At 41.0% G+C, this 16,434-nt stretch overlaps 1 protein-coding gene across 1 annotated transcript; it reads right to left on the bottom strand.

The window, feature by feature from the left end:
- Nucleotides 1-5,237: 5,237 nt before the first annotated feature.
- Nucleotides 5,238-16,215, bottom strand: SLITRK6 (SLIT and NTRK like family member 6). Its single transcript, XM_079972600.1, has 2 exons — nt 15,501-16,215; nt 5,238-8,589 (listed from the first exon to the last, which is right to left on the bottom strand). Exon 2 carries the CDS (start codon nt 8,577-8,579, stop codon nt 6,054-6,056), a length of 2,526 nt encoding a protein of 841 aa, XP_079828726.1. The 5' UTR covers nt 8,580-8,589; nt 15,501-16,215; the 3' UTR covers nt 5,238-6,053.
- Nucleotides 16,216-16,434: the final 219 nt, after the last annotated feature.

Here is a 16,434-nt window from a genome sequence, read left to right on the forward strand (position 1 = left end):
GGATGGTGTGCTGTAACTGAGTGCTGAGTTCAACCACATCCTATGCCGCCTAAGTTGTTAGGAGACCCCTGCTCCCTTCACAAAGCTACAATTCTCTGAGTAGTTTAACAGTCAATCCCTCTTCCTGAGGAACTCTGGAAATCGTAGCTCTATGAGGGGGAAGGGGGTCACCTAACAACTCCCAGTACCCTTAACAAGCTACAGTTCCCATTATTCTTTGGAAGAAAGTCATGGTTGTTTAAACTGGTATAGCAGTACTTTAAATGTATTGTGCAAACTGGACCAAAGTCTTTTCAACAGTCCCCCTTCCCTCACCTATTATGGGATGGCACTCTTTAGGGAAATGCCAAGTTAATACTCTTCTGGGTTTAAGTCTCCATGATGTTTAACATGTGTGCATTTGATGGCTCTTTTAGTTCTGTACTGTACATAGTCAAATTTTATTATACTAGTTTTGTATCTGGGCTTTATGCTGACTGACTTATTTTTAAAGGTTCATTCTTTTTATTTCTATGATGCCTTGGTAATTTATTTTAGGAGGATATCTGCTGGAAATGTAAAAAAAAAATGATGGTACCTGTTGTGGTCCTGTAAGGTAATAAAAGAATTCTGGGAAATGATATATAATGAATTGGGGGGGGGGGATGTTTAAATTAACCTTTATAAAAAACAAACAAACAGAGGCTTTCTTACTAGGAATTGTAGGTGCTGATATTCTGAGGGAGCAAAAATGACTTTTTATGTATGCAACGACAGCCGCAAGGATGCTATTAGCCCAGAGATGGAAAGAAGATCGAGTCCCCACCAGAGAGGAATGGCAAATTAAACTGTTGGACTTAAATTAAATTAAAAAGTGAGTAGGGGGTGTTCCCTCTTCCCACTCATGTGACTCGAACTCCTACCTGCTGGTGCTCAGCATCCAGCCCTGAGGATGCTGTTGATGGTGTGTGTCTTTGGCTCTCCTTCTTGCACAAGATCCCAGCTGGGTCAGACCTGAGGCATTTAGCCCAGCATCCTGTTCTCACAGATGCTTATAGGAAGCCCACAAGCCAAGTGCCATAATATTGTCCCCACTTGTGATTCCCAGAAACCAGTATTCACAGGTGCATTGCCTCCAACAGTAGCTAGCAGTAATCCGTAGCCCTATTCTCTATGAAATATACTGTATTTCATACATATAGGCATATACGGTGGCTACATGGCAAAAGTCTTTCCCTCCCTTGAGGGGTAATATTACCTGGATTATTATTATTATTATTAAAATTTGTATACCATCCTTCATACAAAGATCACAGGGCAGTACACAACCTAAAAATGCAAAATGAAAACAAATAGAATATATAATAGAACAAAATCAATCATCCCCCTCCCACAGACATATTTTGAAGGCCATATAATATAGCAGACAGATGAAGAATCAGAAGTTTTTTGCTTTCTGAATCTTATTTTTCTATCTTTCTCTTTTAAGCTCTTTTCTATTTTTTAATTATTATTTCTTTTTCCTTCTCTATTTCTCTCCATCGCCCCTTTCTGTGTTTTTATTGCATCTATATAAAAGTCTTGATTTAGTGAAAACATGGGAAAATATATCAAGTTTTGTATTTTTCTCTATAAACCTTAATAAAATTTGTTTGTTTGTTTGTTTGTTTGTTTGTTTGTTTGTTTGTTTATAGCCGTAGAATGTTAATCAGCCAAATGCCTGGTTGAAGAGAAATGTTTTCGCCTGGCACCTTGGCTTGGCGTTGACCAGTGCAGAAAATGAATGTGTGTGGTACACATAGGAGCGGCAGGCCCAAAGCACTTCCATGTTGTTGTTAAATCCTCCTCAGCAGACCCACTGAAATGAATGAATATGATTAAGTTAAGTCTACTAATTTCGGTGGGTCTGTTTTGAGTGAAACATTTCAAGGCTGGCCCATCCATGAGGTGGACGGAGGTGGACGAAGTCTGACTTACTGGAGTCATGCAGTTGGCTTCCAGGTTCTGGCAAATCCTTGCAAGAGCCCCATGCAATTTTGCAGGGCAAGATCTCACTGGAACTCAGAAGCCACCTCAGTTGGGACAAGGGACAGCTTCTCAATTCACCACAGGTGGTGAAATGGGACAAGCCACCCCTGCTTGGTTGAATACCACCCACTGAAATCAATGAACTTAAGTTAGTCATGGCCATTAATTTCAGTGGATCTAACCTGAATAGGACTAGTGTTCAACACCACCTGCTACCTCTGCAAGCCCTTAGAAGATATTCTGTGTGAGAGTCAGTCTTAACCTTGCTTTATAAGACTGCAAAAAATATAACAAAATAAGTAAAAATCAGCTCAGACACTATCTTTAGGAACTCCTAATGTATCAGTAGTGAAATAGGAATGAGTATATTTTATTGGGGGGGGGGAGGGAGAAATCAAAGTGAGCATTGTATTAATCAGGAATATCTGTGCAGTCCATAAAACAAGTGAGGTCTGCAAAACATGAAAAACAGAGAGTGTGCCCATATGTGCATAAATGTAGTAAATGCATTAAAACATCCACGTAGTGAGGGCGTGGGGAGAGCAGCAACTTCCATGTAGTGAGGGCGTGGGGAGAGCAGCAACTCTTCACAGCTTCTTGCTTATCACACTGCTAAGTTGAACACCTCTAAAATGATGTGATAGGGGCAGACATTTTCAGAAACTGGAGGGAGCTTATTGGCCCAGCCTTAATATTTATAGCACAATCCTACATTTGTTTTAGCAGAAGCAAGCATTCAATGTCACTTACCTCCAGGTCAATACATTCAAGCTTGCAGCAATGCTAAGCAATACAATAGATGTGAACATGGAAGAAATTTGCATTGAATTCAATAGGTCTTACTCAAAGAATGCATGTGCATTATCAACAATGGGTAAATTTGGTTTTCTCTCATTTTCTTATTTTTCCAACCTTAAATTCAGTTTTCCACATTTCCACATAAGCTTGTGGTTGTTTTTGTAAGGTTCTCATGAAAATTCATCAGCATTTTAGTGTGAATTTTCACATTTTGCATTTTGTATGTATATATTTAAAGGAATTTCCTCCATGCAATGCATTTTTGCATGTTGTTTTCTAATACATGCATTTATAGGCACACTTTACCCTAATATGTGCATTTTTGTACACATCACTTGGCAGGAGAACTGCAATGCAAAATTTGGAGAAGTGTGAGTTTCGAAGGATGGCTGCATTTCCGTTCACATATTGTTTCGACAAGTGAAGATTTGGTAAGGTCACCTTTAAATGTGAACTGCATCAAATTTACTCCCCAACTTATTAATAATAGTAGTGATATCTTTATTAGTAGTCAGTTTCTTTTGCTAAAGCGAATTACAAAAAATAAGGGAACACCACCAAAACCAGCATATTCTTCTTCCTCCTAGTGGGGAAAAAAAAATCAAAGTAGTGTGACATCACATCTGCATCTCCACGTTTCTCAGTTTGAATATCCTGTATTGACAGTGTCTTGTGAAAGAATATTTCTAATTCTCTGTACAGAACCCACAGGCAGGGGTGGGTAGAGATCATTTCCATGGCAGCCCCGTGATAAATTCAGCAGGTATTTTCACTGCCTATCACATTACCTGTTCACATTACCACATCTCCCTGTTCATTCCTAGGAGCCTATAGTTTTGGTTGTGAAATCAGTGATCTAATGTAAGAAATAAGGTGGTAGTTCAATCAGGCTGCAGGGCCACAGGCTGAGTTTTGTGAAAGACATTGCAGCATTGTGCCAATTGGCATAAATAAAGTATCTGGTACAAATATTTCCTTTTCTTTTCCCCAGAGAGGCTGTTTTTTCAGAAGGTCAAGACATTGCAGAGAAATTAACATTTATGTCAGCTGCTACATAAGCAAACCTCTGGAAGCTTAATTAAGATGTTTTATTTCTTGATAAATAGATCCGAATCATGTGGGCAACACTTGGTATATATTTTCTTCTTCCTGTTTTCTAACGACTTTTAGACTACTTACGGCTGAATTGATTTAACAATGCATTTTTTATAGTATGTAACCATTCAGCCTTAAATAGTCAGAGCCAGAAGTGGGGGCGAATGAATCCATCAAAGTGTAGCTGGTTCACAAAAGACGAGCTTAAACAGGAGGGGAAATGCAGGTCAGAGTAACAATTTGGCACTGTGTCAGTCATGCATGGGCACTAAACTGCCTTCTTGCACCCAGAACAAGATGCTTCTGTATGCATGACGACAGACTGAAGCCTCCCATTTGATTTCCGAACAGATCTGAACTTGTGCGTGCAGGTCTTGCCAATGTCTTTTTTATTTAAAAAAAGGAACTTTTCGGGGGGGGTGCATTTTCTTTTTTAAAAAAACATTTATTATCATCTTTTTATTTATAGCTAGAAGTTCTTTGATTTGCTTGAAAGGCACCCAAGAATAATAATAGTAACTGTGAACTGAAATAGATACAAACTGTACAGAATAAATAGTTCATATAAACCTAACTAAGCTTTGTAGTAAAATAAAGCTGTCGTGCTTCATGTCACCTTCATCTGGAGAGCATCTTTGTGAAGTACATCCCATTGATTTCCACAGAACATCTGTCAGGCTGCTCGTATTATTTTTGCTTTTTTAGGTTTACATCTAAGTTGTTGGGAGGGGGATAAGTGTGCACCGAAAATGTGGCTTGCGTATTCGACAAACGGGTATGTGAAAACACAGATGTAGCCGCCCAAGAGCTAGACTTGATCGTACCTCCTCGTCGAGTGCATACTCAGCAGAAAACCCAGGACAGTTGCAGTGTAATAGCCGAAACAGCCTAACAGAACTTGCTTTCATGTAAGCATGCTTAAGCATGCGGACAAATCAATGGCTGGGACCCAGCTTAGTCACTGGCAACTATATGTTCAGCATTAACATGACATAGACCCAAGATTCTCGAGCGCTAACGTTGTAAATATAGATTCCAGCAATTTGCTTTAAAACAAGTTGCAAACCACGCACATGTACTTTTTCTTTCTTCCTTAAAGTGCCTGGTATCACTTTCAAACTGGACCTGATAAAAGCTTTTTTGCTGAGTAATTGTAGCAAATATGGAGTATTTACACAGATACACAAATAAGATCTTGTTGCTCATTGGTGTACTTATTTGCATGTGACATTTAACTGACCACAGTGAATTGATGTTTCATCCAAAGTATCCACAACCATAACGGGAGTCAATCATATAAATAATAATAATAATAATAATAATAATAACCCAGCTCATTGATTTACTAATATATTTACAATAAATTCTCAGTAGCTTTCCAAATTTCCTCAGGTATGAGTGTCAACCAATGGTGCACAGAACTCTATAGCAGCATTATATTGAAGACTGTCCCAAAACAATTAAAATTGCCTACTAGGGAAAGTAACCAAAAAAGAGAGTTTTGTGTATGTCTTTTAGGATTCCTAGATAAAACATGTAACACAGCTTTCCCCCTCCTTCTGAATATTCTAACAGGTTCTTTTTTAAAATATAAATAACATTCCAAATAAAAGGTACTTAAATATTGGCGGACCTTGGGGTTGTACAGTTAAATATCTGTTTAAAATCATATAATTTATCTTGTATTTATTATGTGGCAATCTCATGTGTGATCCATAGACAATACTCATACATGTGAACTAATTCCTAACCAATATACACTAGCCTCTTGGAACCAGGTATATAGGTGCATTTTAAAGAAAATTTAGTGTCTAGGTCCGGGGAACAAAAGTAAACCAATGCTTCAAGCTTTTTTCTTTCTTTTCTAAGCGAAAAAAATGAGGGATTGCCATGCAGGTCTCGAGGAATATGGCCAGCTGAACTTCCTCCCAGAATCCAGTTGCCCAAAGTTCACATTTAATGTGAGAATGAGACACAGAGCCTGCAAACTTCCCCATGGCTTCACACAGTTATCCCTGAGAGTTTCTTTCAACTCGGATTACTACTGTGCTTAAAGTTCTGATTGACGACACATTATTATAAGGCACTTTTATTTACAAGTTCCGAGTTAAGATAGAAGAGTTTTTGACTTAATCCTTCAAAAAGGGTCCCTTTTATGTTTGCTGTTCCAAAACCTCCAGGTAATCAGGTTCAGCATGCAGGTTGGCTTTGAGTTCAAAATATTCGTTTTTAGTCTGTTCTAGTAAAACTTTCCTTGGCCTGGAGTACATGAGGGTCTCCATCAGCTTGAGCTCCTCGTGAGCTCCTGGATAGTGTACCTCCATATCAGGGTGTAACTGGGCTATGTTTTTCCGTAGATACTCAGTTATCCCCAGTTGCTGAAGTTCTCTTTCTTTCTCAAGAATGTTCCTGTACAAGGAGCTGGCATCCTGGAAGGAAAGGAACTCAGCCGATTGGTCTGTAGCTTTGTATTTGACATTTGACCCCGTCAGAGGGGAAGAGTGCTCTCTCTCCAAGAGGCCTCTGCGGAGATGTTTGGAATCAGTCATCTCCTTGTCATTCATCTCCTGTTGATGGTCTGTAAATTTGGGGCTGAAAGATGGGCTTCGATAAACTTGCACCATGGGGCTGAGCATATGTTGCTCATACAAGCTTGTGGCCGGGCGCTCCGTGGTGTGATGTGTTGTTTTGTGACCATACATGCTGTACTGAAGCTGCACTGGGCTGTTGTCCCGCATCTGTTCATCTGCGTGCTTCTTTTTGTACCTTCTCCGCCGGTGTAGGACAAGGACGACGATACCAGCTGCGCAAAAAATGATGGTTACAAAGACTATCAAAAGCCCCAGGATTAAAACTGAAAGAGGAATTGCATCGGTAAGTGATCGCAGAATAGTGTCTGCCGTATTGGTGGTGGTTGGTGACGTGGTGACAACTATGAAGCTAGCATGAGTTGCGGAAGGTGGGCTGTTTATTCCGGGGCATAGCACGTCACTATTCAGAGATTTCAGTTTCTTTTTAGCTAAATGCCTTGGAGATGTGCAGAAAATGTCGCCCGTCATTGTGTTTCTGTTCAGCTTTTGTATCCATTGCTGCAGCCCAACTGAGTCACAAGTACAATCCCAAGGGTTGTCTTCCAGCTCAAGTTGTACGAGTAAATCCAGATCATCTAAGACATTCCCTACAGGCAAATGTGCAAACTGGTTGGTTTTCAGATTTAGCCTGGCTAGAGGAACTCCAGAAAAAATGTGGGCTGGCAAAGTCTGAAGAAGGTTATTATTTAAATACAGGACCTTTAGTTTAGGCATGGGATGAAATGTCCCGGGTAAAACCTCTTTGATGAAATTATATTCAAGATACAAATACTCAAGGCGCTGCAGGCCTAAAAATAAATTCCGACTCAGCTTGGTGAGATGATTCCCATTGAGATATAATTTCTGCAATCTGGTGAGATTGAGAAAGGATCCTTCTTCTAGTATTTCAATACGGTTGCTTCCCAAGTGAAGCAAATCTAGGCTGCCATAGTCTACAAGGTCTGATTTCAGTAATGTCTGAATTATATTTCCAGCTAGTATTAGCTTTTTAGGATTTGGAGGAGGAGGTCCTAAATCTGACAGGCTTTCAATGTTTTGTTCTTGGCATTGCATTAAAATCCCTGAAAGGATATTGCTAGTGCACTGACAAGGGATTGGACAATATACACCAGGAAGCAGAGTAGCTGGCTTTGTTACATGAAGTGTTAAAGCAGTTTCCCTGGTAGGAACCCTAAAAATAGGTATTACCTTGGTTGAGTAGTGACTATCACTTATTGACGTGGTAACCACCAATGGTAAGGACCCTGATGGGGCATCAAGATCATTTGTAGGGTGAGTGGGACATAGGGATTCTTTTTTTAATCTGCTTAAAATGCTGCCTTTCAAAATAGGAGGGCTGTGGCATACGACATCACCTATTATGGACTGAGGAGGCATGTTTTCTAACCAAGCTTTCAACTCCACCAGGTCGCAATTGCAGACCCATTTGTTATCTTCCAACTGAAGGTCTAGAATTCTACCAATATGTTCTAAAAAACCAACATAAGGTAGAGTCTGCAGCTGGTTCCCACGAAGATCCAAGTGAGTTAATGGCACAAAGCGAAATACGTTGGAAGGAAGAAACTCAATGGCATTGTCATTTAAAATGAGCACCTTTAGCCTGTTGAGCTTGCTGAAGGCACTTGATTCAATTATTGTGATGAAATTGTTGTCTGCTTGAAGGAATTCCAAGTTCTCCAGTCCATGGAATGTGTCTTCTTTAAGTACTTCTAATGAGTTGTGATTGATATGAAGTTGCTTAAGGAGACTTAGTCCATTAAATGCTCCTGGTTCAATGTCTACAATGTAGTTAAATCCAAGATGGAGTGAGAGAGCGTTGATGAAGCTGGAGAAGTCATTCACATGTAACATGGTCAAACTGTTGTTGAGAAGACTAAGGTGGAAAGGCCGGGATGGTGGAACATGTACTTGAGATAACTCCTTGATGCCTCTTTCTTCGCAGTTTATATTAAAGACACCATCCTTTTCCTCACAGGAACACAGCATATCACAAGAGCCAATAGTTGAAGGTAAAGCTGGTTTGGACTGTAGTACATCACAAGCAACCCCCATCAAACTTAACGTAATTATCCAGAGCTTCATGGTCATCCAACAGCTTCTGCAAAATACAATACAGATATATACCTCATTTTAATTTTTTTAAAAGGTGATCATCACAACATTGGAGGACCTCCCCACCCCTTGCCTGCCCACATGCTCCAGTATACAAACCACCCACTGAAGTAGCAACTCCTATCAATTGAAACATTATAGTAATTCTCTAAGATGAGAAAGGTCAACTGGTTGACCATTGAGTGCATCCAATTCCCAAGTTAAATTTGCCCAGTTCTGCAGAGTAACATTTCTGGACACAACTGTGTTCTCTGCTTATTGGATAAGCAACTTTCTTTTTCTAATGTGGGGTGAGTAAACTTCACCCAACTATTCTGAATGAGTGTTGGTTTTAAGAACTATGATATTACTCTCTTTTCTTGATAACTGCCATAGTTCTTCCTTGAGGAGTGTGAATGACCCAAAGAGTGGAGTGGTATAGTGTATGTCCTTCAGGCTTAAGAAATTGGCTACACCTCTGCTCTGTGGAAAGGAAGAGTTACAAGTTGCCACTTGCCAGTAGTATATATCCAATAATTGATACCTTGTACCATAGATGGACCATGGAGAAACGAATTGTCTATTTATTTCAGTGCAAAAAACTTATTTAGAAATTGAATGAAAACAACAAAGGAAGAATGCTGTCCCCCAACATTGTCACAGTGAATGCCAAACATCTGAATGATCAAACAATTTAAACTTTTAGCATAGTAACAGTTGAGTAAAGGTAAAGGTAAAGGGACCCCTGACCATTAGGTCCAGTCACAGAAGACTCTGGGGTTGCGGCGCTCATCTCGCTTTATTGGCCGAGGGAGCCGGCGTACAGCTTCCGGGTCATATGGCCAGCATGACGAAGCTGCTTCTGGCAAACCAGAGCAGTGCACGGAAATGCCATTTACCTTCCCGCCAGAGTGGTACCTATTTATCTACTTGTACTTTGACGTGCTTTTGAACTGCTAGGTTGGCAGGAGCAGGGACCGAGCAATGGGAGCTCACCCCGTTGCAGGGATTCGAACCGCTGACTTTCTGATAGGCACATCCTAGGCTCTGTGGTTTAACCTACAGTGCCACCCGCGTCCAACAGTTGAGTAGCAACGTTTTATATGTAGAATTTAGGTCAAGAAGAAAAAGAAGTCACAGAAAAGAGAAAAAGTTTCATATAAACACCTCAGTCTTGCGTGGATTCATAGGATTCCCTTTCCACTACAAAGTGACTCCCCATCTCCAATCATCTCTCAGTGGAGATTTACAATGATTCAAGAATTGTAAATCCTACTACAGCTCCAATATTCACCTGGCAAGGTTATAAGGGTCCATTACATTCTACAGCATGAAGACAGTTGCAGCATGTTCCAGTAATGTCAGAGTCTAAACCCATATGAGAAAAGCCTGTGACATGATTCCTTACCATGCCAGTATTGCAACATGGCAAGGTGACTGTCTAGTCTGGTCTTGGCTAAAGAACTAGTTAAATTGTGTCCATTACCAGTGTTACTTTTCCATTCTGTCGACTTCTGTGGCAGCTAACATGGTACTTTCTATAGAGTTAGCTTACCACTCTCTTCGGCCCCACCAGCATGGCCAATGGACAGGGACTATGACAGTCATAGTCCAGCATCAAATCTGAAATACACCACATGGTTCTTCTACCATGGTGAGCTGTGCATATCAGAAATCATTTACTGAATAATTCAAATTCCTTAAATACAAAACACAAGTCACTTAGAAGTTACGCATATACAGCTACAGCTATGTGTCTGACACTCCCAGCACAATCCTATACATGTCTACTCAGAAGTAAGTGTCAATTGATTCATTCCCTATTTGTGATGCTCCCTTTCATTTATGAAGTTTTTGGTGTGTGTTTTTTTTTTGGGGGGGGGGAATGGCATCACCCACAAACAAGACGGAGGTATCAATAGACTTAGGGAAACACACAAAAACGAGGGACTCCAAAATAGCCCAGTGAGGACTGAACCTGTTCCATGGAACAATGGATCAGGTGGGAAAGAAAACCAGGAGAGGAGAGAACAGAATAGGCTGGCAGCTGGAAGAACGTGGCTAGTGGAAAAGGTGGGGTTGTAGGAGCTCAAGAGACTTCAGAACACTGCTGATCAACTGGCAAACAGGCTGGAGCTGCTGACTGAGAGATAAGGCAAGGAGCATAGAAGGAATAAAGAGGGAGAGTGGAAGGTGTGCAATTATATCCCTGTGTCTCTTCCTCCATTCCCTTTTCCCCATTCCTCTCTTCTATGAGCAAGAGAGGATGGAGGAAGGGGCATTCAGATGCAAAATGATCAGAGAGAACCGTAACTTATATTTGGATAAATAATTTCCTGGCAAGGCCAGCCAAGCATGTTTTGCTGCCTGAAGCAAAGGACAATATGGTGCCCACACACAAAAGCCAAGTGGACAGGCAGCTGGATCTTATTTAAATGCTGGTCACATTCTCCACAGCATCTGGGGCAGCATCCTAGTTTAGATGTGGCCAAGTTGGGTCACGTCGCACATACATGGGGGTATGGTGGTGGCAGTTGTTATGCTATGTATTTTGCATTTTCACACTGTAAACTGCCCTGTGATTAGGGGTTTCAGAGGAACAACCGGCACCTGCTGCCTGAACCAGCTGCTACCCTTTGACTAACAGTAGGGCCGGATTATTTCCTAGCTCACGTTGAGAAGTCTTATTTAAAATGTCTCCAGGCTGCCCATCAATAGGAAAAAAGATCAAAGCTGAAACTGGCCCACAACCAAGGATCTCCTATACCCTTCAAAAAGATAGCAGGAAAAAGAAGAGAGCAGGTGTGTGTGTCAGTAGTCCTGCTAATGCAAATTCCTAAGCAAATGCAGTTTATTGTCACCATACTGCAGGTTAGGAGAACCTAGACTAAGAGACAGTGTAGTACAGGTAAGGGTATATGATGAATACTGCAGGCCAGGCTCCAAGTTGTCTATAACAACTATGCAGGGGTTGTCCAGAGGCACTAGACCCCTTGCTACAGATTACCAGCTGAGAGAACAGCTTTCCATTGTTTTGATCCTCATGATCCAGTCTGGGCTGAGGGCGGAAACAAAAACCTGCAATTAAATCCACTGCTATAGCCCTAATGCAGATGGGTGTGGCTGTGGACTGTGTTGAGAGACAGTCACTGCAGTCCCAAAACATAGCCCCTGGTTAACAATGTATGCCAGAGGTAGAAGTGGGGCTGGGGTGGATTCCTGGTCAGCATTCTCCTATATGTCTTAGGATGCACCAAAGATCAATCAACTTCACCTGCCCCCTCAGGTCCCCCTCCCAGGCCAAACTGCTTGCACAACCTTCAGGCTTCATTGGAATGAATGCATGTTGATTGGCTGTGCTGTCAAATGTTTTTAAAGTTACCTAAATTTTGCACGTGAAGAAAGAGCGAGGACAGCGGTCTTCGAGGGCCCCACCACAGGTAACATACATACACCTGGGGCACGCTGCAACATTTTGTTGCAAGGCATAACTTGTCCTTACTTTAAAGCATCATCTCTTAGTTTTGCCCTCCAGCTGTTTGTGTGTATTTGCATTTTAGGTACATCTCGGAAAATAAGTATAAGAAGAAAGTGGGAAAAGACGGGACAAGCAAGCTGTGAACAAGATGCTGATCTGGATATATTAGACATTTTCATCTACATTATTAATTTCACTCGAAGGTAAATATGGCACCGAATTGCTATGTATACATGGATGATACTGCCTCCTATGGAATTCAAAATGTGCATTGCCTTTAAAGGAACCAGTTTTTGGAAATGTGGAGCTGCTGAGCAATATGTCCTATTAAACACGTTTAAATGTGGGAAATTAACTGTTGTACTAACACAGTTCTTTTAATATAGTTTGACTTGCGACTGCTTATTCTTTACTTATCTGTATGTGTTTACTCAGTCATGTTTGAGTATCTCCTTTTGTTTCACATGGGGTCATCTGTTCACAATGTATTAACAAAGTAAATAGTTCCATATTTCCCAAGTAAAGAATTTCTGCTTCGGAAAGGATGTTTCAAAACACATTTAGGCAAGCTCTGTTTTGGTACACTGCTTATTATAAGGCAGGGAGCAATAGTCACCTCCCAGTGCAATTCTGTGCAAGTTTACTTAGAAGCAAGCTCCAGTTACTTTAATGGGGCTTCCTTCCAAACCAGTGTGCATGCAATTGCAGCTTCGACTTCTCTGAAGTGGTGATATTGATGCCCATGAATCTAGCCTATAATAAGGGGGTAAAAGGGTTGCAGTTTTGACAGATGACATCCAATTTGGCTCGGAGACTCAGTTCAACATGCAACCACCCAGAAAGGTGCTTTATGCGGAAGTTGAACTTTTTCTTCATTTTCTTCCACAAAGCATTTGTGTGTTGACATCTATATGCACATGTCCAGGATTAAGGTCATGTCTTCAACCACTGTGAAGTCGTGTGTTGCTTCCCTGCACTCGTTTGGGCAATTAGTGCCATTCAATAAAGGAGATTTTGCAACAGATTTTAACCCGATTGTGTTTTACAGCATATTGCTGTAAAGTGCCATGAGGATGTAATAGGAGAGGAATATTGCCTTCAAGTCCTAGCTTGTGGGTGTCCTCAAGGCATCTGGTTGGCTTCTGTGGAGAAGAGGATGTTGGACCAAAATCCCAAACCTAATTACCTGGGTGTAAGCCCCATTGAACTCAATGAAACCTACTCAAATAGGAGTCCCCTGGTGATGGACCTTTCTGATCCTCTTATATTAGGCTACCAACATTAGAGCCTTTCTTAGGGCTGCGGTATTATTTAGCTTGGAGGGATTCACTTCCAAGTAAACATGTACAGGATCAGTCTGTTCAACTACAGATAGCAATTTTGATTCATTGTTGTTGTTGTTGTTAAAAATGACTATAACCTTCATTTCAGATGGGTGTGCGTCAGATTGGCCCCATAACTAGTGGAACTCACAGTGAAATCCTATATAAGCCTACTCAGATGTAAGTCCCATTGAGTTCAGTGGGGCTTATTCCAAAATAATCGTATATACCATTGGAGCTTCAGTCTTAAAGGCAACTATCCTAGTATGCCAATATTTTGAATGGGCCTACAAGTAATGATATGGGTTTTTTCTTGTTTGTGGGGGGTGTTGTCCATAAAGGGATAAATGCACATATTTTGGATCAAACAAAAGAAGTTTCTTGCCCCACTCTAGAGTCTAAATGTCTGCTTCTCCTTAACTTTAGTACCCTCACCCCAACCAACCTTGCTGACTGATGAACAAGACCCAGCATGCAGATCCTGTTTTACCAAAGGAGTTAGTTTATTACCAGCCATTAAAACAAAAAGTATCCCCCACTTTTAGTACCCAAGGCTTTGTTTTTGATGACCTAACTTCACAAATAAAGCTTCTTGTAAACACTTGTCTTCAGCAAAGCAATTGGGTCATTAATTCAACTTTTATTTTCTCTTAACTGTTCTTCTGCTAAGCAGGCAGAGCACACTGAACATACTTGTTACAATGTCCTTGGGCAAAATTAAGAGAAGTAAATCAACATGCATTAATTTAAAGTGCATGTTGCATCGAAGGACGCTTTACATACATTTTTGAAGATGAAAGCCTTCCACGTTTTTTTTCCTGAAACACAAATGTTTAAAAGTATTTGCAATCGGCTAGAAAGGCATTCACCTCCTAATCATTGTCATACTTTGGCTGGGTAAAATTGCAATAAGTCTCTTTCTCTTTCATACACACACACACACACACACACACACACAGTTTTTTCTCCCTCTGCAGATAGATTCTTGGAGCTTCTGTCTAGTCCTGGAAGACATCAAGTCACTATCTTAGATTTTGTCCTTCCAACTGTCCGCCTCATTCCCAGCCTTCAAAAGCCATTGCTAGTAACACAATTGTAAACAAAAGCCTATTTTTGGCTAACATATTATTTACATTTTAAAACTTCTACCCCATCAAACATGGATTTATCCATGCATGGATGGCCCCCTTGGGGCTGCTAACCTTGTATTATAAATATAATGAAACTTCAAAATATCCAAAGTGACACAGGAGTATAACTTACTTCATATTGCCCATTCCAGAGAAATGTCCCTTGTACCTATTAATTCACTTGCTTAGTTGAAGCATTACATTCCCAGTGCTCTAATTCCATAGATGCTTTCAAAAACTACCTTAAATAAATGGTTCCATTTTGAGCATGGAGGGAGGAGGGAGTTTGGGGAAAACCTAAGGAACACCAGAGGTTTTCTCCACACACACACACACACACACACACACACACAACCACTCGCCTCCACTGCCTCTTGGTAGATTTTTTGCACATTTTTGCATTTTCAGGAGTACTGATTAATGAGTGTCCCTAAGGCAAAGTTTCTATACAGATTGAAGGCAATAAATCCATCTATTTTAAACAGCAGAAATCAAATACATTTCTTGTTTCAATTAATGCTTATACAGTTGGTAGAAAGTGGATATGACGGACTACAAAGCCTCAGGTTAAGGAACGATCACTTGAATATGGCTATGTGCTCCTTTGTCAAATTCTGCAGGCAACTACAGTTTACTCTAGGATCTCAGAAGGAATCTAAGGGTTTGGTGTATGTAAAGTCCTTTTCGTGTGTGCCACTGCAAATGCCACTCCTTAAATCTCTCCTTCCCTGCCAGCCAATTTCTTTTAAGATCCTTCCATGCACGAAATATCCCCAGGACCTATGCAACACTTGAGGTGCCATTCTATAAGTTTTGAGTAAATATTTGCTCTAACAGGAAATAAGCACCTCAAACTAACTCACTCTCTCTCTGCGTGTGTATGTGTTTGGTGGGGCGGGAGAGAGAGAAACAGAATAGGTAGCCAAGGTGATTTTTACAATGCAAAAAAAGCTGGCTATGGTTAATTCCTAAATGAAAGTCTCCTTACCTGTACAGCAGCTACACCCACTGACACAGCTGGCGATGCACAGAGTCGCTCTTCGTATACAATCCCCTTCCTTGTTATCTCCAAAAAGGAGCCCTTTCCAATCCCCCAACAACCTAGGTTAAGGTCTCTCTTTGCAGGGATCTCAAGCGTGGCTGCAGTTCCTTGAAGTTAAAATCCTAGATCCGAAGCAGGACAGATCATATTTGACTGAGAGCAGAGAGACAGAGAGAGGGGGGAAATTAAAAAAAAAAAAAAATCTTGCCGGAGGTGGAGAACGACGCCGGGGAGAAAGAGAACCCACTACACCATCCTGTAAACAGTTGTCCCTTTTGCTCAATTAAAATTCACAGCAGACTTCCCAGCTAGGCTGACTTTCTGCACGTAGTTAACCATTTGCGAGCTTCGGGATGCAGTAAATAAACCCAGCGCTCCGCAGGACTTCAAGTGATCACTCCTGGCTTTGCAAGAAACGCAATATGTATCTTTAGATGCTTTAAGGATCCAAACTGCTGCGATGCACGCTCTCTCTGTGTGTTTCGCTCCCCCTCCCCTCTCTCTCTCCCTTCGGAGAGTCTTTCTTGTTAGCTCAGTTTGTTATTAGTCAGATTGCCAGAGGCTGGGAGGTAGTAGGCGTAAATAAAGAGACTTCTTGGCTTTTGACTCAGCCTATAAGCCCTTCCCCATCGCGGAGCGTTAATCTGCCAGTGTCATTTAATACAAGATCCATGCAGCTCCACCTTAGGAAAGCTCAGCTCCTCCTCCTGCTGCTGCAAATTATCTCACCTTCTCTCCTTTACCCCCTTCTTAACCCTAACTCCCCCCCCTTAAAAAAGAAGCAAAACACCTGAAGCTCCTAAAAGAAAAATACTACTCCATCTCTCATAGAAAGCAAAATAAATATTCATTTCTGGGAAGGAGGGAGGGATATTCTGAC

The sequence above is a fragment of the Podarcis cretensis genome, assembly GCF_951804945.1.
Source record: "Podarcis cretensis genome assembly, chromosome: 4".
Taxonomy (NCBI): Eukaryota; Metazoa; Chordata; class Lepidosauria; order Squamata; family Lacertidae; genus Podarcis; species Podarcis cretensis.

Excerpts from the sequence above, each read along its gene's own strand:
- SLITRK6 (XM_079972600.1), bottom strand. The coding sequence starts at position 8,579 with ATGACCATGAAGCTCTGGATAATTACGTTAAGTTTGATGGGGGTTGCT.